At 51.9% G+C, this 22,299-nt stretch overlaps 1 protein-coding gene across 3 annotated transcripts in view; it reads left to right on the forward strand.

Moving 5' to 3' along the window:
- Positions 1-22,299, forward strand: part of CDH22 (cadherin 22) — a 69,756-nt gene that overhangs the window by 26,254 nt on the left and 21,203 nt on the right. For all 3 annotated transcript variants that reach the window (XM_088064418.1, XM_005524701.2, XM_088064419.1), the window contains exons 4-7: positions 6,522-6,641; positions 15,701-15,868; positions 16,804-16,991; positions 17,829-18,082. In XM_088064418.1, the coding sequence (XP_087920544.1) occupies positions 6,522-6,641; positions 15,701-15,868; positions 16,804-16,991; positions 17,829-18,082 (730 nt within the window). The remainder of the gene's footprint in view (positions 1-6,521; positions 6,642-15,700; positions 15,869-16,803; positions 16,992-17,828; positions 18,083-22,299) is intronic.

Here is a 22,299-nt window from a genome sequence, read left to right on the forward strand (position 1 = left end):
CAGCAGGAGCAGATCAAAGGACATTATTTGCATAATGAAGGAGTACTAATTGGGAGGGAAAGTCATTTGATTTCCTAGTGTCTAAGAGGGAATAACAAATGAGAACTGCACAAAATCTCAAAGTAACTGGGAGTGCTTTGCAGCACAGCTGCCCCTTGCTCTGCGCTGGGGCCAGGGCAGTGTGCTTGGGTAGATATCATACGTGCTGCCCAAGACTGTGAGACTGAGGGTGAACTGAAGGCCTCTTTGTTCCAGGATCTTGCCTTGGCAGTGGTCAGAGTGCATTCTTAGGAAGGAGGAGCAGCACACACAGGACATGTGATGCTCCTCTTAATATTCTCCCAGCCAGGATCTGTTTTCAGTTTGGAAATTTCTTTGGCTGTGGGTGGTTTCTGGGGGTTTAGTCAGCTTTAGTATCTGTCTTCCATGAACTCATCATTGTAAACCTCTGCAAAGGGAAAAGAAAAGGGGTTGCTGTTGTTATCTAATGGATCAAAAGTAGCAGAAGCAGGATGGTCAGGAGGATAAGGCTGGAGTCTGGGATTTGTTAAGGGCAGAGGTGGTGCCTGGAGCTAACACCAGCCTATGAGCCAGGTTGGAGAAGTCATTGTTTTCTACACAGGAATATCCTGCATTTGGAAGAAACACATTCAAAATGGGAGCTCACCCTACAGCTTTATCTGGCCTCCCTTGGCACAGCAGAACCAGCTGCAAAACCAGCAATTGGCTTTTCTGGAGAAACCTGATCTGGCCTGGGGCATCAGGAGCAGTAGTGCAGCTGCCATGGGAGGTTTGCTGCCTGGCAGGGAGGGCAGCTGGGGCTGTAGAGGAGTGGAGAGGGCCCTGCTCAGCCCCCTGAGGGAGCTGGGCTGGAGGCAATGCCTTGGAGTGACCCAGGCTGAGGAAGGTGGGGGCTCCTGGAGAGTATTTTCACTGGCTCCCCTGGCCCAGGGTGGTGCATGCCAAGGAGCAGCCTGTGTGTAGGATGGGGCCTGAGCTGCAAATCCTGTTTACAGCTTCACTGCTGTCCTGTCACCTCAGGGAGAAGCTGCTGGTCATGAGCTTGCAGGCTGCTCTGTGCCGGCACCTGAGGCTCAGCCTCTATGGATACCCCACTGTGGATCTCTCCAAAACGTCAGAGTTGAATCCAGTACCAAAAGGAGAGACCTGCAGCTGCAGAAGAATGTAGGATGGGACACAGCCAACTGCTTTGGAACTGCAGGAGCTTCACCTTGTTACAGGAGGTGCTAAAATTAGCTGTATTTTGGGCTTCTTTCCTGATCTCCCTGGGGTCTGCTTAACAGCTGTCTGCTGCACTCAGGCATGAGCCCAAATCCAGCACATGGTGCCTTATGTTAGAAAACTCTGTTGGTTGCACAGGGTGGGTGTTGCAACCCAGAGCTCACTTGGGGTCCTTGGGGAGCAAGCAGGGCCTGGAGTGAGGAGCATGCCAGGAAAGGCATATGCTCTCATCAGAGCATCACTCCTCCCTTGGTGCATTTCACTCTTATTTCTCTGTGTAGCACCATGTCCAGATTAGAGGCGATTTGGCTGTACAGACAGAAACTTGGGGTCAAGCCCTGACTCCAGCACAAAGCTGGCTGAATGCAGAAGTGATTATTGTGAAGAGAAATTGTTTAATCTCCATGCTGGAAGCAGAGAAAAACACTTTGTTTACCATGCAGCCAGAACACTTGCAGGCAATCTGATTTTTTTTCCGCCTTGCTAGAAACGGCTTAAGTCTTTTGTGTGTCTTTTGGAAGCTTCTGGGACAGCAAGTGGCTGGGAGCTGGAGCTTGTCCTGTCTGTTTGTCCTTAGTGAGATGAGTCTTTCCCCTTTGGCACTGCACTCCAGGTCACGAGACAGGCTCCAAACACTGTCCAGCCCAAGCACCACGTTTACCTGCCTCATGCCAGGGGCTGGGGTGCTTTGTGCAGTGGCTTTCTCTGGCCAGACACCTCAAAAGAAGTTTCTTTGCGATTGCACCCTGCCAGGTTACTGGCACTGTCCTTGTGCTTGTCCTGCGAGGACCCCCTTGTGAGAGGGCTGTGCAGTGAATCTCCTCTGGGCCTGGCTTTCTACCAAGTCAGAATGTTCACAAGATTGCAAGAAACTCACTTCTGCTCCAGTAATTTTTTAAGCTCCTGTAGTTCATTTTTTTCCCTGAAGTCCTGCCTGAATGTGTCTGAGGTACATCAGCCTCTGCGGGTGTTTGGGGCCAGACAAGAGCTGTAAATTGCATTGTTTATAAAATCCCACCTGCCTCCTGCCCCGTGGCACCCAGGCACCTGGGATGGGAGTGCTGCATGCTGGCATCAGGCCAGGGAATGTGGCTTTGAATGACACAGCACTCCTTGCAGGGTCCCTGATGTTTTGCAGGGCTAAAGTGCCCAAGTGCTGTCCTGCAGCTGGCCAGATCCACACAGAAAGGGGTCTCAGCATGGCCAGAAAATGTCCCTGGTCTCTGCCTGAGCTGAAGGTGGCAACTGAGCCCCAGAGCTGGTCTCACCAGTTTCACCACAGAAGGGTGACTGCTGCCATGAGGAGGGACAGTCAGATTTAGCAAGTGCTGGTTTTTCCTGCTGCTCATGTGCCTCTTTGCCTGCCCAGAGCCTGGCTGTACTTCTGTCCCTGGGGAAGGGACAGGGCCCAGTCACTTGCTTGTGGATTCAGGGCAGGGCTTCTCTGCTCGTGGATCTGTTTGGAGTTTGCCTGTCAACATTTCTTTCAGCTAAACGTGTTTGGAGTGAGTGGCATAGCAAGTGGTCTGGAGCTATCAGTCTTCCTCATGCAGGGTCGCTGGGACTGGCCTCAGAGGCTCTGGGGCCTGTGGGAAGGCAGTCATGGGTGCCAGGACAGGCCTGCTTTGGTATTCCAAAGGTGGCCTGGGAGCCCCATCCATGCCATCCAGGGCACCGGGCTGAGCTGCTGTGCCCTGGCAACCCTGGGGACACTCAGCACGGCAGGGTGGCAGTGGGGGCTGAGCTCTGCGCTCACGGGCAGGGGCCCTGCGGAGACACGGCTGCGGCACCCCGCAGCTCCCGGGGCATGGCGGGCACCGCTCGGGGTGCTGCCCCTCGCTGCCCTGCTCACCCTGCTGACAGCACAGAGGGGATGCTGCTGGCAGAGCTGAGCGCTGGCTGCTGTCCCTGGCAGGTCTCCAGGATGGCTCAGGGTGTGGAATGGGGACAGCCCAAGAAGGGCCTGTGGGGACAGAGGCTGGCGGGCAGCCAGAAACAGCTAGGCTGAGGGAAGTATTGCTCTGGAAGTGAGGGTCTTCCTCCTCCTTTCTTCTGGAAAAGGAGAATCAAATCAGATCAAATCAGGTTTTGTTTGATCTGCTGTGCCAGATCTCACCTTTGCAGAGGGAGAATAAGAGATGGATTCTGACCTGTTAATTTTTATGTAAAATTGTTGGTTTCCTCTGATCTGTGGAGTGAGCTTGTCGGGGGTGGGACCAAGGTCTTATCTTATTTTGCATGTCTAATTATCTCTCTGGATACGGGCTCAGGCTTCTTAGTTATGGGAGGCGGGTGATAGAGTACATGATGGATGTTTAGATTTTATTTAGTGTATCTTTTATGGCTAAGGCATGTGCCAGAAAACTAAATAAAAGCTGTACATGCTGTACTTGCTGTGGGCAGTGCTGTGCTTGGAGAGCAGGGACTAATATTGGAGCAGGGTGGGAGCCAGGGAAAGCTTGTCTGCAGGAAGGAGGGGACCAGGTTAAGCTGAAATTGAATACCATTGCTCTTCACATGGAAAGAGAGTGGGAGGGAGGGGCGGGAAAGGGATAAGTGGAGGTTAGGGGAGGATGCTGGAAAGTTGAACTAGTGAATTCCTGATACCCTTTAGGTGACCTTGAGCAGGCTGCAGTGCGCCTTCACAGACAAGAAGTCAAGGCACAAAGTGGGGCCAGTGTTCCCTACCTGGCTGATGTTGCTCTTTTGTTAATGAGATGCTGTGAGAGTAGGTGGGGAAGGGCAAAGCCTTCATCACCTCTGGCATTGCAGCCCAAGGGCACTGTGCCCCATCTCTGCCTCTGAGTGAAGGTGGCTTGCTGCAATGCTCCTCGTGCTCCTTGGTTTCCCTTGCCTTAGAGCAGAAAACTCTGGTCCCAAACATGGAGCTCACCCCTGGGATCTGGAGGTGGATCTGCTGCCCTGTTGCCCAGTTCTTGGGAGTGCCCAGCAGCTGTGGGCCAGGAGCTCTCAGTGCTGGCACAGGAAGCCTGAGAGCAGCAGCCCACCTCACCTGTCCAAGGCACGTCTTAAAATGGTAACACGAACCGTGCTCTGGGTGGGCTCAGGTCCTGCCTCCTTTTCAGACTCTGCAGTTTTGCAGCATTCAGGTAAATACTGGAACACAGGGAGTACAGCTGTGTCTGACAGGGATGGATTAGGAGGTCAGTTATGCAATGGAGTGAATGCATCTTGGGGGAAGCAGCATGAGATGCAGACTCTGGTGCAAATGTTTAGTGGCCACCCTGCCTCTAATGATCCCTGGGTTGGGATGACTGCTCAAAGATGGCAGGAACAGCAGGCTGTGGTGTGCTCCTCGGGGCACCTGCTCTGTGTGCAAATGTGCAGTCCTGACACAGGGTATACAGGGCAAGGCCAGGGAAATAACTGATGGGCTTGGGTACCTGTGGGTGAGTTTTGAATCTCCTCAGCAGGAACAAGTGGTTTCTGGAGCGTGGGATGTCTGTGCGAAGTCAGCAGGCTCTGCCTGTGCTGCAGGTGCAGAGTGGGTGCTGCTGTGGACACCAGGCTTCAGCTGATTGCTGCCAGGCTGTGCAGAGGGAGTTCTCTCTTGTTCCCAAGGGCAGGTACTGCTTTCTGTGATTCTCAGACTTTGGCACCTCCAGCATCCCTAGCAGGCTTCTCTACTGAAGCTGGGAGAAGGATGCTTGGAGACCCTCGTGTCATTTCCCTTCTCTGGTCCCTTTTTTTGCTTTCTGATCAAAAACTTCCCAAGGGAATGTGCCAGGATGCCCGAGGGAATGTTCAGTGCTGGTGTGGGGGTGATCTGCCTTGGCTCATACCTGCTTGAAGGAGTTGTGTTATGGCAGGGAGAGGAGGAGGAAATGCAGCAATAGTATTTCTTAAACAGTTGTTTGCAAGGCAGAGAGCCAGTGTTGCCGTGGTGTAAAATCTGGACGTGCCTGGCAGGGATGCACCATAACTTCACTGGAGACAGCAAAGCATAAATAAGTTGACTCAAACTAGCTTGTTGCTGAAGACTGATGAGGGGGATTCTCCTGTTATCAGCAGAGCTGCAGCTCTGAGAAGGCTGCTAGGGAGAATGAAAAGCAACCATGGTAACTGCTCGTTTCCCTCCGTGAACACCCTTTCCAGGAGATCAGAGTGAACTGGACTGGGGGGAACGTGTGCATCCCAGCTGCTCACAGCAGCACTGCTCTCTGTGCTGCCTCATCTCGTGCCTGAGTCCAGGCAGGGCTGGTGCAAGAAATCCCTGGCTTGCCTGCAGGCTCTGGGCTTGTGGTCTCCTGAAAAAGGAGGAGGAAGGCACCAGGGACTGAAGCTGCTCATCCCCTTCTGGATGGTTTCAGCTCCATATCTGGCTGCTGTGACATAGGAACAGAGGCTGCTTCTGACTGACTGGTGCCAGTGCTTGACCTCTGGGCAGGGATGCACCAAGTGTGGTGCTGGACTTGAAACAGGGTAGCCTGTCTTCACAGTGCTTTGGTCACACCACCTCCTTTCTCAAGGTGTCTGTAGGTAGGGGTAGGCTTACCTTCCTTCCTTGCTTCCTCCCTCCCTTCTGTTGTCTCTGTAGATCTCAGCCCCTTTGCTTCTGCCCCCACCCTCATGTCCTGTGTCCTGCTTTTGTTAAATTGAACATGATGTCAAATTAAAGCCATCACAGGGACAGTTGGAGTGAAGTACCCAGTTTAATGAGGCAGCCTTGAAAATCAATAACTTAATTGCAGACATTTGATGGACTTTCATCCAATTTATAGTCCTCCTGCCCTGCTACGTGTAGAGCATGAGTACCTGGTGCTATGTCTGGCTCTGGGCAAGTGAAAGCCTTTCCTCTCCTCGGGATGTTGTCCCTGTTCAGTTCTGCTTGCTGCAGCATGGATCAGGCCCCAGCTGGGTGGTCACTCTGTGGTCTGGAGTTGACCATGTCACTGTGTGCTGACAGGAAGGGCAGGTGTGAGTATGACATCCCCAGCTCCTTCCCAGATGGTCCAGTTGAAGGCTACTGAGAGAAAAGCTCCCAGCTGTTCAGACCAGTCATCTCCTGGAGCGTAGGTCCTGCCCCAGGATGGCCCAGGATCATGTCCCTGCTGCCACTGTGCAGCACACCAGAGGCATTTGCAGCAGTGTCTGCAATCCTGGCTTTCAGGCTTTTGGTGGGGTGGTGATGCTGCATTTGCACCCAGCTGTTCCTTTCCCTCATCACTTGCAAGCAATCAGTGTTGGGCCCTGAGCTGAGGTCTGTGTTGCTCTTCTAAACTCCTGACCTTCTGTTTTCCTCCTTGTCCCTGCTGCAGGCACCTCTGTGATGCAGGTGATGGCCTCCGATGCCGACGACCCCACCTACGGGAGCAGTGCCCGGGTAGTCTACAGTGTGCTGGAGGGGGAGCAGCACTTCACTGTGGACAGCAAAACAGGTGAGCAGCACCCAGCTGGGCTGGGCCAGGAGACCCAACAGTTGGCTGTGTGTCCTGGGCACGAGTATGAGCCAGCAGATCTGTGCCTCCCTGCTGGCCACTGATGCTGGATACTCCTGGCAGGGGTGCTGGAGAGGAAGCTCAGCAGTCTTGTTCAGGCTGCTGCCCAGCTCCATGCCCTGCCTGCAGGCAGCATCTGCAGCTGCCAGCCCAGAGTGCCTGGTCTGCACCTGGTCTGGCCAGAGCTCCTCTCTGCCTGGAGCTGGAATGCCCCCACAGGCACATAAAACTTCAGTGTAGAAGGTTTAAATACTACCAAAGGGGCCTTACCAAAGGCTGCATCATTATCACCAGGGCTTTGATTAAAAGTAACACTTTAAATTAAGGATAGGTTTATAAATGTTCTATTAATATTTAATGAAAGAACAGTAGAAGCTGCTCCATTCCTTAATAACTTATAATAGAGCCTGTTGTAAAATGCCTCTGTAATAAATCCGTGGCAGATGATGCTCTGACATACTGGTTAGAGTAGACCATAACCAGGAGATGTTGGGGTATATATTCTCCTTGCCTCCCAGGAGTTTGACTCTCATTACCCTTAATGGGAGCCTCACAAGCTTGCTAAGGAGGGAAGACACTCAAATGCTAATAAGTGATATTTAAGGCACAAAGCATGCAGTAAAGTGCCCATAGTTTAATGAAAATTTGTCAAATGACAAGCAGGCTGAGAAGCTGCAGCTTGTGTTGGAAAACTGGACAGCAAAGTCTTCCCCACCCTATTGCTGAACTGCAGTGGCATGGACTGAGATCAGCCCCTGGGCTGAAGTACCAAGTCTCCGTCAGGCTGATCTGTGTCTGTGCTGATAGATATTTTCTAAGGCTGTTTCTGTGTAAGTCAGAGTTAAATTTGTTTGGAGATGCTGGTGTAAGGAGAGTGTAAAAGAAGGTCTGTGTGCCTGAGCCTCTGCATCTGCAAGAAACCCTGCACGTTGTGACAATGCTCTGGTACACATGGGGAAGGTGGTCCCAGCCCTGGCTCTGCCACCAGCCTGGCTGCTGCTGGAGAAACACTCAGATTTGGAGTTTGGGAGCTCCTACACACACCTGACATCAGCACTATGGCATGTGGTGGGAAATGCCTTTTTCTGGACTGAGGCTGGTGCAGTGGGGAGAGGGCACAAGCAGCAGGTTGGGGCTGTACCCACCCCTTGCTCAGGAGCTGTTGCACCTGGGCTCTCTTCTCTCCCAGATTTGCTTTGTTTTATAATGTGTGTGTAGGAACAATAGGCTAAACACTGAAAATTCAGGTGCACATGAGATCCTGTTAATCTGAGACAGCTTTGTGCGAGTGGAAGTCTGGCTGCTAGAATGGAGAGGGACCACTGGGAGCAAACTGCACAAGCCAGGACGTGCAGAGGCTCAGCTTCCTGCCACATTAATGTTCTGTATTAAGGCATAAACTAAAATGTGCCCTGTGGGACTGTGGTGAAAATTAATGTCACTCTGGGAATCCAAGCTTCTTGATTCCTTGACTTTCTGTATCTTAATTCTCAAGCTGGCTGTTTCCTACACTGGGGGGTTGATTTACTGTTTTACTTGCTTGTGTTTCATAAAGGCAAAATCGCTGACAGTCTGCAGAAGACTCCGGCCCCTCTTGAGCACGTCTGTTTCCAGGATATCTGGCTGCTAACACAGGTGTTGGGGCTGACTCTGGTGGTGTCTGAGCTGCAAATGGCCTGTGGCAGCTTCCTCACCAGCACTGCAGGAACTGCAGGGCTGCAGCTCTGCCCATCAGTCACTCAAGTTATGGCTGCAGCCTGTCCTGTGCCCCTCTGTCAGCGCTGGCCCATGTGGATGCAGCAGTGCTGCGGGGGCACATGGTGTCATCATATCCATCCAAGCACACCCCAACCTGTTCCCACTCTTATTTTGTTAGAATAAGTCTTTATGCTGCACAGGGGAATCCAGGTCTGATAGCCTGGGGTGGCCCCGCTTCTGCCCTGAGCATAAGATTTAATTATCCATAGCAGCAGCGTAGCTCTCAGAGCCACCATTGTTATTAATGGCCATAAAAAGAACCATAAAAACCTGGCATGTTACATTTCTTATAATATATGATAATGAAGAACAATTTGATTTCCCTTTTTGGTTTTGACCTCCTTCTCTGCCATTTCTTGCAAGTCCATGCGTGCATGTGCTGCCTTGCACACAACCTCAGCCCCCGACTCCTTCCAGCACAGGTTCTTTCTTCCCTCCTTGCCTTGTGCTCTTTTCACACCCTCCTTCATAGCACAAGTGTGGCATGTACAAAAGTGGTTTCCATGCTTGAGTACAGAACATGGACCATGTGCAGCTGGCTTTGTCTCCTGTTCTTGGATGTTACCAGCTGTAGTGTTCAGCTGGGATTTCGTATTCAATGGACCTTTCACAGGCAGACCCAAACTGTCTGGATGCTGTGCTGTGCCAAGTCCTGCCACTCAGTAAGCCCTGAATGCCTGCAGCATCTCGGGTCTTTTTGGAGGGAGACAAGCATCTAAATGGCTCCACTGGAATACTGGGAGCTGCAGGATGGCATTTTTGCTGTAGGAAGATTCCAGAATTGAATGATGGTGAAGAGAAAGCACAGCTGATACACATGAGCTTTTCTTTCTTCCATATACACCAGCCACTCTCATGCTTTGAGATTAGTTTCACAGACTGAAACTTGTGTTGTGTACACCAAATCAGGTTCAAGAACTTCACCTGTGTGTGCTGAAGGTCTAGGCTGGCTTTTTTCACATGAGTGGGGAGCTTTGTATGCGTAAGCTTTTGAGGCAAGGTTTTCTTGCCAACTGTAAGAATATCCCCGTGGCTTGTTGCAAGAGCCTGCAGGCATTAAGCTTTGTAAGCTTTGTGCTGCCTTCCTCACTGAGACAGGGTGCAGCCAATCTTTGCTCCTTGCAGCAGGTGAGCAGCAGTGCCTGTGCTGTGGCTGCCCTGATCTCCTGAGGAGGCTGTGCTCTCGTGGTGACCAGCACACAGCTCTGCCCTGCTGCTTCCAGTGGGAAACAGCCTCTTCTGCTGCTGTGGTGGGTGTTGGCTCTAGGTGAGAGCACTAATCTGACAGCAGAATCCCTCTCGCTGCTGCTGGGCCACAAGCCCAGCTCTGCCCAGAGTTACACAGGGTGGGAGGTGTAGTGGCAGCTCCTGTCCCAGCTCCAGGAATCTCATCCTCACTAAAATCTTTCAAGCTTATGCTTTTCCAATATGGAGATGTGCACCTGAGTGTGGGCACTCTCAGTGCATTTACATGAGAGGAGAAATCTCTGCATTTCAATCCTCATGCTGTGTTTTCATGCTGCTTTAGATCACCCTGCATTCTCTGTACCACTGCAGATTATTCACCTTTATAGGGGCAAATCTCTCTTTTGGCAGGCAGCTGTGATTGCCTGCTCATGTCTGTTCCCGTGTCCTTTGCAGTGCCCTTTCTTATCCCTGGGCAGTGTGGCTGGAGACTCACTGCTGCCTGTGATCCCTTGCACACAGCCTTCCTTGGGAGGGAACCTGAAACACCCCACAACCTGGTGCCCCTGTTTCCAGCAGTCTTGTTCATCTCTTTTCAGGGATATTGAGTGCTATAGAGCAACCAGAGCATGTAACACCATAGGTTTTGTGATGTTTGATGCTTTCCTTGAAAGCTAGCTTGTCAGTTTGGGGCTGTGCATGGGAACCTGGCTTTTTACCGTGAGGAAGAAGCTCTTCTTCAAAACTGTCACTCAGCTGAATGCAGAGAAAAGGCAGAAGAACTCAGAAAGTATTTGAAATGCAGTCTGGCATTTGTGATGACTTAAACCAGCTCCTGAGTTCTAGAGCCTGTGTCCTGATTTAAAGACTAAGCTGGTAAGAACTTGGAGCTTTTTATGCCAAGGAGAATGGAGATACCAGCCTGCTGGGATGAAGCTGATGGTTATTTGTGTGCAGTCCTTAGTTGTTTCATCCCTGCCTGCCAGCCTTGCAGTGTTTGGAGACAGACCACAGCCCTGGTCCTGGGGCAGCAAGGCTGGACTGGGAGAGGAGCTGTGTCTGGGAGCCTGCTGCACACTGAGCTGGGCTGATGAGCTGTTGATCTGTGTGATGTGGTGGTGGGAGGCAGAACACGTTTCTCTGCTGCTCTTGCCAGTTTGTTAAAAATGCTCCTTGGTGCCTGGAAACACAGATGTATCAGAATGTGTGTGTTCCTGTGTTCCCAGGGGGTTGTGCAGGTCTGTTCCCTCATCCCTGTCTCTTATCCACCAGAGCTGTCCAAAGGCACAAGAGAGGCTAAGGCACAAGAGTCTGCAGAGAAGCCACATTTCTGTTAGGGGATTCCTCTTGTTAGTGAGATTGAGCATTAACAGCTCTTTTCTGAGACTGGTACAGGAACTTCAGCTGATTTGGGACCAAACTGTATGTTTGGTCATCTTGAGGAAATTAGAGTGTATCTACTAAAGTGCCAAGGGAATTAATGTTAAGTGGTGAGGGACTCAGCTGCTAAAAGAAGGGACAAAGCTAGGGTGAGTGTGCTCTCTGCACATGTCTCTGGCACGGGCAAGGCTGATTGCAGCCTGGAACAAGCCCTTGTTAGGTGCTCCATGAACCTCCTGACCCTTTGTGCCTCATTCTTCACTCAGAGCACCTTTAGCTTCTGCCTCTCAAATTGTGCTGAGCTGAAGTACAGGATGTGGGGCTGGAGGGTGACTGAAGTGCTGGCTCTTGGGGCCAAGACCTCTTCTGCATGGGCTGACCTCCTCCAGGATGTGTGCTTCCAGCAGGACTCGTGTCTTGGCAGATATACTGGTATTTCTGTGTCCCTGCAGGCAGGTGAGGGCACAGGTGAGGAATCTGCAGTCTGTTTGGCAGGTGCCTTGCTATTCCTGGCCTGAGGCAGAGATGGGTTTGATCTAACTGACCAGGCTGCTGGCAGAAATTAATCTGTTTTATCCAGCTAAATAGGAGAGGGATAGAGGAGACAGACCCAGTTTCTTCTCAGGCATGCACAGTAAAAAGACCCAAATGGCAGGAAGACAGGGCTTGTCACCATGGTGGTGGCACTTCCATCCCTGGAGATACTAAAAACTTGACTCTTTATGGCTTAGGGTAATCTAATCTGCCTTTGAAGATGCCTGCTTTGAGCTCTAGATGGATCAGGAACCTCTAGGATAGGTCCCTGTTTGTTACTCCATGACTTTCTGGCTTATTGCTCCTCCTACCCTCAGCTGGAAAGTGCCTTGTCCAGACAGTCTCTGAGGATATGGACATCTGACCCAGCAGAGCAAAGCCCATAATGATGGGATTCCTGGAAGGCAGCTACCTGCTGAGTGCTTTGTCCTGCTTTTTTATCACCCAAAGAGAGTCTGCCTTTGGAGCAGATTCAGTGGTATTTATGTGATGCTGTAAGTGTCCCCTTGCCTGGTAATTATACTGATTAATCTGGATCATGCTGGAAAGCCACATGTGCCTTGTACCAGAGGGTATGCCACCATGTGTCCACATTATTCAGCTATAACAGATACTGACAAGAGCGGGGGAGACAAGTCTGAGCTCGAGGTTGTTCTTGCTTTGTTAGCAGTGTCTGGGAAAGACAAAGTTTGTCAGTTTTTCCAGCTGGAAAGAAGGTGAATCTTGGGAGATAATAGCAATGACTTTTCTGTGCTCTCTGTACAGCCTTGAGGAAGGTCTGTCTCAATCCCTTGCAGCTTCTTTGCAGAGTCCCTGGGGGTCAGGTTTTGGGAGTAGAGACTATCTTGGCTCTGAAAGATGGGTCCATGTAAGTTTGCAGCTGGTGGATGTTTAAGGCAGCGCCCTTAGTGCCACATGGATGTGGAGCATGTGTGGAGACCCTCATTGGCCACGGCCATTCGCAAATGGTGAGTGGTACCTCGGCCTGGAAGACAAAAGCAGCCTTACTCTTGGGCTGGTGGCCTGATGTGGCCTGTGCATTTTGGGAACAGCGTGCCAGTGACAGTCCTGATGGGGCTCCTGGAGGTCTGGCAGTCTGTCTGCAGCAGATCCCCACCTTTGCAGGATGGACTGGACACACAACACCATGAGAGGGAGTTTCTGATCAGTCTCCACCCCTGCCACAGGTAGAGATTTTGTCTGCCTTGTGCTGCTGGAAGAACAGGAGCTGGCTGGGGACATTTGTCCTACTCTGCATGTGCCAAATGGCCTGGACTTGCTCCCTGTTGGGACAAGTGACCTTGGAGGTGTTCCGGGAAGTGCCTGAGCACTTTCCTCCCATCTTGCATGGCATATTATGAGCTATATCATTACGAGCAGCTCAGTTAAGTCATTACAGCCTTGGTGAATGCATGAGCTTTTTTCCTCTCATCCCAATTCATCACTATTGTGCTGACATGAATCATTTTCATTATAAAATGCTTCAGACCCCGTTAATTAACAGAATTGCTTAAATTTCAATGAGATAGTGCTTGCCCAGAAATAGCAGTTTTGTATTCACAGTGGAGTGGCAGGAGAGGCCTGTCAGCATGAGCTGCTGGGGCTGCTCCCTGAGTCCTGGGTGTTTGTGCAGGGCTGGCCCTGCTGCCCACATGGGAGGGTGCCATCCTTGCTGGGATGGGTGCCCACAGACACGTTCTTGCCTCCCTTTCCTGCATTCCCTCTGCCTCTGGTGGGATTCCTTGCTGAGTGGCTTCCTCTGAGCAGAGCCAGGATGAATGAGGGCATCAGAGCAGACCCTGGGCCCCATCACAGGGTAATCTCCTGCTCCCTTATCCATGGGGCTGAAGGCAGGAGAGTGCAGGTAATTACAGAACCTGAAGTGACAGATGGACAAGGGAAGCTGGGTGCTAATTGTGCCTATCCATGAGAGCTGGAGAATGGCAACGATCTGAAATGGTGGTTATGTCTTTATAATAAATCAAAACAATGCTAATCATTGGAATAATTGCTAGTTTCTGAGAGGAAGGAATGATAAATGTCTCCTGAACAGTTTTGCCAGCTCCTGCTGCACCTGTAATGTCATGCAAAGGGCGAGGGGGAGGAATTTCATCCTCCCAGCTCCGTGGCATTTCTGGCTGCCTTTGGGCCACAGCGCCGGTGGCTCCATGGTGTGAGCCCTTGTCTGGAGGTGCACAGTGCCACACCAGACACGTGAACAGGGAAACTGGAAACCTGCTGGCCTTGGAGTGCAGATGCCTGGTAGCCTTGGGGCTATCCCTGTAGCCATTTCTTGGCTCCTTGCAGCCTGCTGGAACTCAGCTCCCCCTGTGCTGTGCTCTTGGTGACTTGGAGCCTTGATGCTCTACCACTGCTTGATGTGCTGCACATCCAGCTAATGGATTGCAAGGTGCTCAGACCACTGGGTGATTCTCTGCTTTTTGCTCAGCAAGAAGGGAGCTCCCTGTTCCCCCTGGGTCACACCCCTCACTGGAGACCCATTCCAGCAGCCTCCTCCAGTACTGTCCCTAGCACTGGGCAGGATTGCTGGTGAAACAAAGCAGAGATGAATTTGCAGTTCACAGCAGGAGGAGGTAAAGCTGATAGTTAAACAGAAAACCCTGGAAGAGAGAGGATTTACAAAAGCATAAACCAATGTCTAAATCTGTGGGAATGTTAAAAAGCTGAGCAGGAGGGATTCTAAGCTGATTCCTGTGTGTTATGGGATGCTGCTGGTACAGTGGGACTGGAGTGTGGTGCTAATGACCTTGTATCCATGTAGGCACTCCTTCCTTCCTGACCCTGGTGCCACGTCAGGGCAGAGTAGTTTCTTTCTTTCTTTCATCCTCAAAATTTTTCTTCCCTACTTTGTTTCCCTGTAAATTAAACAGTTGTGGGTAACTGGTAATTTCTGCATTTCACAGAGGTTTCAGGCTTTTAGTGCTCTTTGTTTCTTGTTTTACAAACCTTGATATTTTAGTCCTGGTCATTTCCCCAATCCCAGATGAATACTGGAGACCTATAAACATTGCTTTTAAGAGACTTACTTTTGTAAGAAGTACTACCATACCATTCATTTTGTTAAGCTCCAGTGCATTCTCTGACACAGAGCATGTGTTTTGTTGTCTCTTGTCTCCTTAACTTAGAAGGACATTTGAAAACGAGGGGTTTTGTGCTGACAGACTTTTAGAAACGTGCTTCCCCCATTCTCCAAATCACACAAGTCCCCCCGAGATGTGCCTGGTAGATGGAGCCTGGGCAGGGGCACCCCTGTTCTGTAAGGGGTTCTGCAGCAAGCCTGACCTCTCTCAGCAGATCAGGATAAGTGGGCTGTTGCAGATCTGTGCCAGAGGGGTTTTGTGACTCAGCCTGGGTTTTTACAGAGTGGACCTTGAGGCTGGCCCCAGCACAGCCTCTGCATTTGGATGGGGGTGAGGATGAGTCCTCTCTTCCTGTGACTCCTGCCCCCACCAATCCTCTGAGCAGATCTTTCACCCACCTCACGGTCACCCTCAAAGCACAAACCTCCTCTGTGCCAGGGTTTAACCCAGTGGGAGCTGCAAGTAGCCCACAGGAAAAGCAGCAGTTGGGACTCTTTCACGCTTCATGAGGAGACTTGCTGGGAGCAGGTTGGGCCTGTGGCCATTCCTGGGCTTCAGGAGGATTTTTGGGATGTTTCTGGCTGGCTGACAACCCCCTGGGCTTGTTCTTCTCCCCAGTGGCCTTGTCTCCCCTTAGTTGGCTTATGCTGATGTGACCTCTTGCAGAGGGGTGGAACAGATACTCTTTGTGGCCAGCAGTGAGTTCCTGTGGCAGAGGCAGCCAGCAGAACCAGGGCTGTGCTTGGGGAGAGTGTCCCCAGCAGTCAGGGGAGGTGACAGTCCCTTCTACTGTGCACTGCTGAGATGCAAGTGCCGTATCTGACACCAAATATGATTCTGTGGACATACCAGAATGAGTCCAGGGAAGGGCCATGAAAGTTGGTGAAATCCTGGAGCAACTGCCCTGTGTGAAGAGGGAGATTCAGCTGATCCTCTTTAGGTCTGGATCTTGTCCAAAGTAATCTCCAGTGACCCCTTCCAGCCTCACCCTGTCTGTGGCTCTGTGACCTGCCTGTGCTCAGCTGTCCTGCTGGTTTCCAGGTGTGATCCGGACAGCCGTGGCAGACCTGGACCGCGAGACACAGGACCGCTATGAGGTGGTGATCCGTGCAACAGACATGGCAGGACAGCTGGGTGGCCTGTCTGGCTCCACCACGGTCACCATCGTGGTCACTGATGTCAACGACAACCCACCACGCTTCCCTCAGAGTAAGTCCTGCTGGCCGTGGGGGTGGGCCCTGGAGCATGTCCTGGTTCCCTGTGGGTGGTGGGATGGAACCTACAGGCTGAGCCAGCCTGGCCACTCCAGCTGCTGGCAGGGTGACAATACCAAAGGGCAATGGCAGCTCCTGGCCTGGGTGTGAATGTGTCCCTGCCTGGCAGCACAGTGGGTGCCAGATCCCTGCTCCAGTGCAGGTCCTGGAAGCAGGCATGGCTTGTGTGATAGAAGAGCCCTTTCCTGAGCTCTTCCAAGCAGCTGGAAGCCAGCAAGGTCCACCATGCTGCTGTCCCCTCTGGGAGCTCGGGCTGGAACTTGGCTGCTGGCCTGGCCCCTCCTGGCTGCTGTGTGAGCATGTGAAAGTGCAAGGACAGCGACACTGCTGAGGGACAGCAGCCTTGTCACAGCACAGCTCTGTTTTCCAACTTGCTGCTAATGGCCTGTGGCTGGTGCTGGTGTCTGGTCTGGGACCCTCCCCAGACAAGGTGTAGGTTGATCCTGCTGCAAGGAGTGGGCTGTGAGGGCTCTGCCGTGCACTTCAGCTGTGGCCTGGCCTCTCCAAGCTGGCAGGCCAGGGAAGGGGCTGCAGCTGGAGGAGGCTCAGCTCTTGGGCTGCATCTCCTAGAAATCAGAAATTGCAAAGGAATCTTTGCAAGGAATCAGAGAGCGCTGATTGCAGGGCAGTGTCCATGCAGAGAAATCAGCCCTTACTTCACATAGCACCTGGAATGTCAGTGCTCCCCAGTAATCTTCCCTCAGCCCGTGTTTTTGGCTGGTGTATTTACTTCTTTTGTTGGGGCATTCTGGACTGTGGACACAGTGGGGTTTGAGCAACCCTCACAGCCCAAAGGTGCCCCAGGGAAGTTTGTGAAGGCTGGGGCTGGTTCAAAGGCAGAAGTGACCCTGGTACCCATTTCTCCTCCAGAGATGTATCAGTTCAGCATTGTTGAGACGGCCCCCGTGGGCACTGCCATCGGGAGGGTGAAGGCAGAGGACTCTGACGTCGGAGAGAACACGGACATGACATATCAAGTGAAGGATGAGGAGGGGGTGGAGATGTTCAAAGTCACCACGGACAGCAATACCCAAGAGGCTGTCATCACGGTACAGAAGGTGAGAAGACTTGATTGAGTAGGGAGGGCACAGGTCCCTAGGAGGACCCTTTCCTTTGGGGACTGCTGCTGTTGAATCTGAATTGAAGAAAATGCTCTGAGTGCTGCTCTAGCAGCAGCAGTTGCTTTTTTATGCCTGCTGATGCAGGGAGAGACCTGTCTCTGCTCTGCCTGCATGGCAAAACACAGGGCTGTGTCTGGGAGGAAAGACTGAGAAGGAGCAGCACAGAGTGCCTGCTGGAGTCCCCCAGGGTGGCTTGGGGTGGCAGGGAAGCAGTGAGCTGTGCAGAGGAGACACCATGCATAGCACTATAAAGAGGAATGCTTACAGCTGTTATTGATAGCGCCTGTTAGAGGAGAAAAATGCCCACCTAATTCCTGTACCTGACCAGAAGCACTTTAACTATATCTGCTTTTGGTGGCAAAAACAATCAAGCAAATACTTGGTGCAGGCAGAAAAGAATGATTGTTCTTCAAGGCCACTGTATGCAGCTTGCCTCCCTTGTAGAAATAAGAGTGGGGTGATTAATGATGAAAACTCGCTCATGTGCAGCACACACTGTGCTGTCTTCCCAGTGAATCCTGGCTGCTCACAGCCCAGGCACCCTGTTAGGGGCCCTGAGGGGAGTGGGCTGAAGGTTTCTGCTTCCTCCTGCCCCCTTGGTTTGGGTGCTGCTGGCAGAAGGACAAAGCAAAAGCTCCCAGGCTGCTACAAGGGCACTGCTTGAGAGCAGGTGGCTTTAGTGGCTCTAGTGCTGCCCTGATGTCTCTGGTGAAGGAAGGGGCAGCAGAGGGGCTCCTTGGGCTGGCTGTGGCTTACCCTCTTCCCTTGTCCCAGCCTCTTGACTACGAGTCAAAAAGAGTGCACACTGTCGTGGTGGAGGCCCTCAACAAGTTCGTGGACCCGCGGTTCGTGGACCTGGGCACCTTTCGGGACCAGACCATTGTTCGAGTCTCAGTGCTGGACGTCGATGAGCCCCCCGAGTTCCGGCCCCCCTCCAACCTGATGGAGGTCCAGGAGGATGCACATGTTGGATCTATCGTGGGGGTGGTCACTGCCCTGGACCCGGACACAGCAAACCACCCTGTCCGGTAAAGCAGCCGTCCAAACCTGACATCATCCCCCTTCCAGCAGTGGGCACGGGGTCATCTGCAAGGGACATGTGGCCTGGGAGGGCTTGTGGCCATGGCAGGGACAGTGCAGGTAAAAGTGGCAAGTGCTGCATGTGTGTGTGTCTCGTGGGACAGGCAGCTGGCAGGTGAGTGGCAGCCTGCACACGAGCAAGCGCAGCGGTCTCTCGGTGGCAGATACGTCACTGGCAGGTGATGGCTTTGTGAGTGCAAGGGAGTGTCAGGGAAGGTGCCTGGGTGATGCCTGTGTGTCCTTGCTGCTGACAGCAAGGTATCTGCAGTGGTACCTGACACAGGCTAGACACCAGGAGTGGCAGGAGGACAGTGGTGAAGGGTGATAAATGAGGTGAGGCTTGGGAGGTGCAGAGCCACAGCCTGTCTGTGTGTGCGTGCATGTGTGCATAGGATCAAAGATCAGAGGAGTTTATATTTGGGCAGGGGACATAATCCAGGCAGCAGCTTATCTGCACAGGACATTTCCCATTTCCATTTAATTTGTGGCTAAAGAGATTGTTACCTTGTTAAATTGTTATTACCTAAGGCACAAAGCAGCCTTCTGCCCCTGCCAACTGGCCTGAGTCATGAGCAGTTGGGTTGAAAATCTGGTGTTCAGAAAACATCCTCAATGTGTGGAAAATTTCCTTGAAATGTGTGTTCTGGTGCCAGGTGCCGGCGGGGCTGCAGGCGCCCGTGGAGCCGGCTCACTTCCAGGGAGCAGCACTGGCTTTGGCTGAGAGCTCTGCAGGGAGTCAGCCCCACAGCAACAGACTGGGAAGGACAGGGATAGGGATGTGGGGTGGAGGGGGACAGGCCAGAGAGGGCTTGGTTACAGCACGTGGTTGCATTCAGTGATGTCCTCCAATGCCCGTTTGGGGCACCCTGCTCAGTGCTGTGCAGCCATGGGTTTCTGTTTTGTGGTGGGGTGAGGAGATCTCCTGATCCTCATGGAAACAAACACTGTGATGGTTAGAAAGCTCAGAAATGCATTTACACATGGAAAGCTGCCATCTACAGATGCCTGGCAGCTAGCAGAGAGTACTGTGTCACAAAGCTGGATGCTCAGAGTTGACTTGGGAGGGAATGTGAATGAAATCAGCCTTGGTGTGCCAGGAACTGTGTATGTGAGTGCTGCACCGCTTGCACTAGTGGGTGCTGAATGTGTTCTCGACATCTGCTCACGTTGTCCTGTGACTCTTCAGTCCCTCTCCAGTCAGGCTACCTGTCTGATTTCTTTCTTTGTTGCCCTTGAGCACATATCTGCCAGGGAGACAGACAGGAGAGTGGTGTGTCCACGTACCTGTGTGTGTGCACAGGTGCATGTGCTTTTTCACTTTACTGTTTCCAGCAGTGCTGCAGAACAAAGATTTTATTTTCTGATCTGTAATTGTAGAAAAGGGACCTTGGGGACAGAAGGGACAGAACTATTCTTTTTCTTGTTTTTTCTTGTTCTTTGTGCTGCTTCCCTGTGGAGCTTGCTGCACTGTTTGCATACAGACCAAAAAGAAAGCAGTGGAGGGAGTCTCTTCATGCTGTACAGAAGGTGATGGAGACTTGGACCAGAGAGAAGCAGATTCAAGTACTGGGCAGGAGAGAGATGGTGGGAGCCCAAACTTCACTTTGGGAGTCTCTCCTACAGTGAGCTCAGTGCTGGCAAGGCAGTGCCTCGTGCTCAGAGACAGGGACTCAGCCAACAGGACTCCCAGGCATCTGCTGCAGCTTGGGAATTGCCATGTGTTTTCCCTTGTCAGGCTTGATGCATTCAAAGACGTGTCCTGCCTCTAGCTATCCCCAGGCAGGTAGCTCATCCTGTGTCCCCCACGCTGCCCTGTGGGACTTGGTCCATCTTTCACTCCCTCTGTGCTCGGTCCCTGCTGTCATGGGCAGTGACAGTGCAGCCAGGTGAGCTTTCACAGACATTTTAACACGTACCAAGTGGACCTGCAGTTTGATATTGGTCGTGCTGATGCAGCACCAATGCAAGAGGAAGGTACAGTTGGATCCCTCCTGCTTCCCTGTCCTCTGGCTAGCCAGGTAATTTAATAAAATTCTTTGCTGTGTAGGCAGCTGTTAACAGCTTCAAAGCAGTGCACAGACATTAATGCCAGCACCCTGCAGCAGCAGGATGTGACACTAACCCGTCAACAGGAGACGGCAGTAAGTCACCTCTCCTTTCAAGTGTGCTGCTCGGAAGTACAGTCACAAGAAGGCAGCACTTGTACTTCACCTCTGATACATTAGAGAGCACCTGGTCCTGACGGCATGACCAGCATTTGATCCTCGTTGCCTTGAAGCTGGTAAGAATCCTTTGAAGTTGCTGCAGTTCAGTGGATCCCTTTAACTTCCTGCTCCTCATCTGCCAGAGGTGGGAGCAGAGGCACAGCTGTGCTTCTGCAGTGGCTGCTCTCCTGGACTCTGGTCTGTGTGCTGGCTCTGCCTGGGCACAGGGGAGAGCCACCGCTTCCCGTCATGTCGAGATGCACACTCCCCTTGAGGTGGGAAAGAACAAGGATTGCCAGAGACAGCAGAGCAGAAATCAGCTCTGTCAGGGTTTCCAGGTCCTGCTGACACCGGACTGCCAGTAACGAGGTTTGGGAGATATTTTTAGCCAAATGGGAAGGGAGGTGCCCTTGGCTTTTTGTTTTCAGCCCCAGGCCAGCACGAACAATGCTCTGCGACTCCTGCTGCAATGCCCAAAACAATTGCTAGAGGCACATCCCAGCCTGATGTTCCCCTGCCCTCCTGGTGATCCATGTGTCCCACAGGATGCAGCGACTTGGTCTGAGAATAAATCCTTCCCACAAGCTGGACTGAGTCACAGTGACCTGTTCCAAAGACGTGAGGATTGAAGGGGTGTCCCTGCGGCACCTCCTCACTGCCTCACTCCAGCTGCACATCGGCTGCAGAGCCCCTGACAGCTGCTTGCCTTGGCTGTGAGGAAGCACCTTGAGATCACCCTGTTTCTCAGAGAAGGACACCTTCCCAGTGACACCAGTGCATGAGCAGCGTGCTGTGTTGAGCTCAGCATGACCAAGCAGCTGTATGAACCCTCTGTGGGGCACAAAATCTTCTGTGGTACCAGTGTGGGAAATGCCCTCCTAAAGGTCTGGTCCTTTTAATTTTATTCCATCCTTGGTTTTTTGCCTATCAAAGGCTGGAACTGTTCCTTCTCAGAAAAAAAAAATTAGTTTCCAGTTGGCTTTTTGGCTTTAGCTGTGTGTTTTCTGGGCGTAGTGCAGTTTTTCTCAGCTGAGCCATTGTATGAAGTAATACAGTGATAGACTGTCTGTGTGTATGAGGCTGTTTGTATGGGAGCCTTTTGTTTCTCTCTCTGCAGTGGGAGCCTGTGCTCTGATTGTGTGCATTCCAGGCTTTATCAGCACTGGGAAGATGTTGCTTGGGATTTAAGGTTCTCAGAGATATTCTTGTTTGGCATTCACAAAATCCAGAGACACGTGTTGGACATGGACATTTTATAGACTCCAACAGCACAGCAAGAACTACAACCTGCTTCAGTACAAAAGGGAGAGGAGGAAAAAACAAACACAACAAAAAGCTTTTCATACAGTGTTTGAAAAGCTCCCTATTAACAAAACACATGGCATAAAATGTGCTCCTTGTTGTGTTGGGGGAGAAGTGAAACAAACTGCTTGAGAAATGCATTGATGGGAAAGATGAGCACCAAGAAAGCTGTCAAAATTAAACAGTCACTTGTAACATCCAAACCAACAGGCAGTGCCAGCAGGAAGAGAGGGAAATGGAGTACAAGGTCCGCATCCCAATCAGAGCTGGGGACTGCGGTTCCAGATACGGAGCACCAGCCAGCTGCAGGAGAGATGAGCATAGGTCCTGTCTCTGAGTACCTGGAGGACGAGGGATTAAATGCTGCCTCTTCCCAGGTGAGAAGCACTGTTTGACTTCAGTGGGATGGGTGAATATGAAGCTGGAGCAGAGGTGGAGAGGCTGGTGGTAAAGGTTGTATTGCATAAAATGATGTGAGTGAGCACAGCAAAGTGCTGCTCACTCCAGAGTGGGATGAGATGGAAGCTGTTGGAAGGTGAGGTCTGTTGTGGGATCTGCAGCTCTGAGCAGGTTATGGCTGTGGCTTTCAGGGGTGGATGGACATCCCTGTGCCACCCTCCCAGTCTCCAGCTCCCACGCCAGCCGAGTGCTCCAGAGCA

The sequence above is a fragment of the Pseudopodoces humilis genome, chromosome 19 (assembly GCF_049639895.1).
Source record: "Pseudopodoces humilis isolate 2021_Gansu_Grassland_sample_001 chromosome 19, ASM4963989v1, whole genome shotgun sequence".
In the NCBI taxonomy this organism is placed as follows: Eukaryota; Metazoa; Chordata; class Aves; order Passeriformes; family Paridae; genus Pseudopodoces; species Pseudopodoces humilis.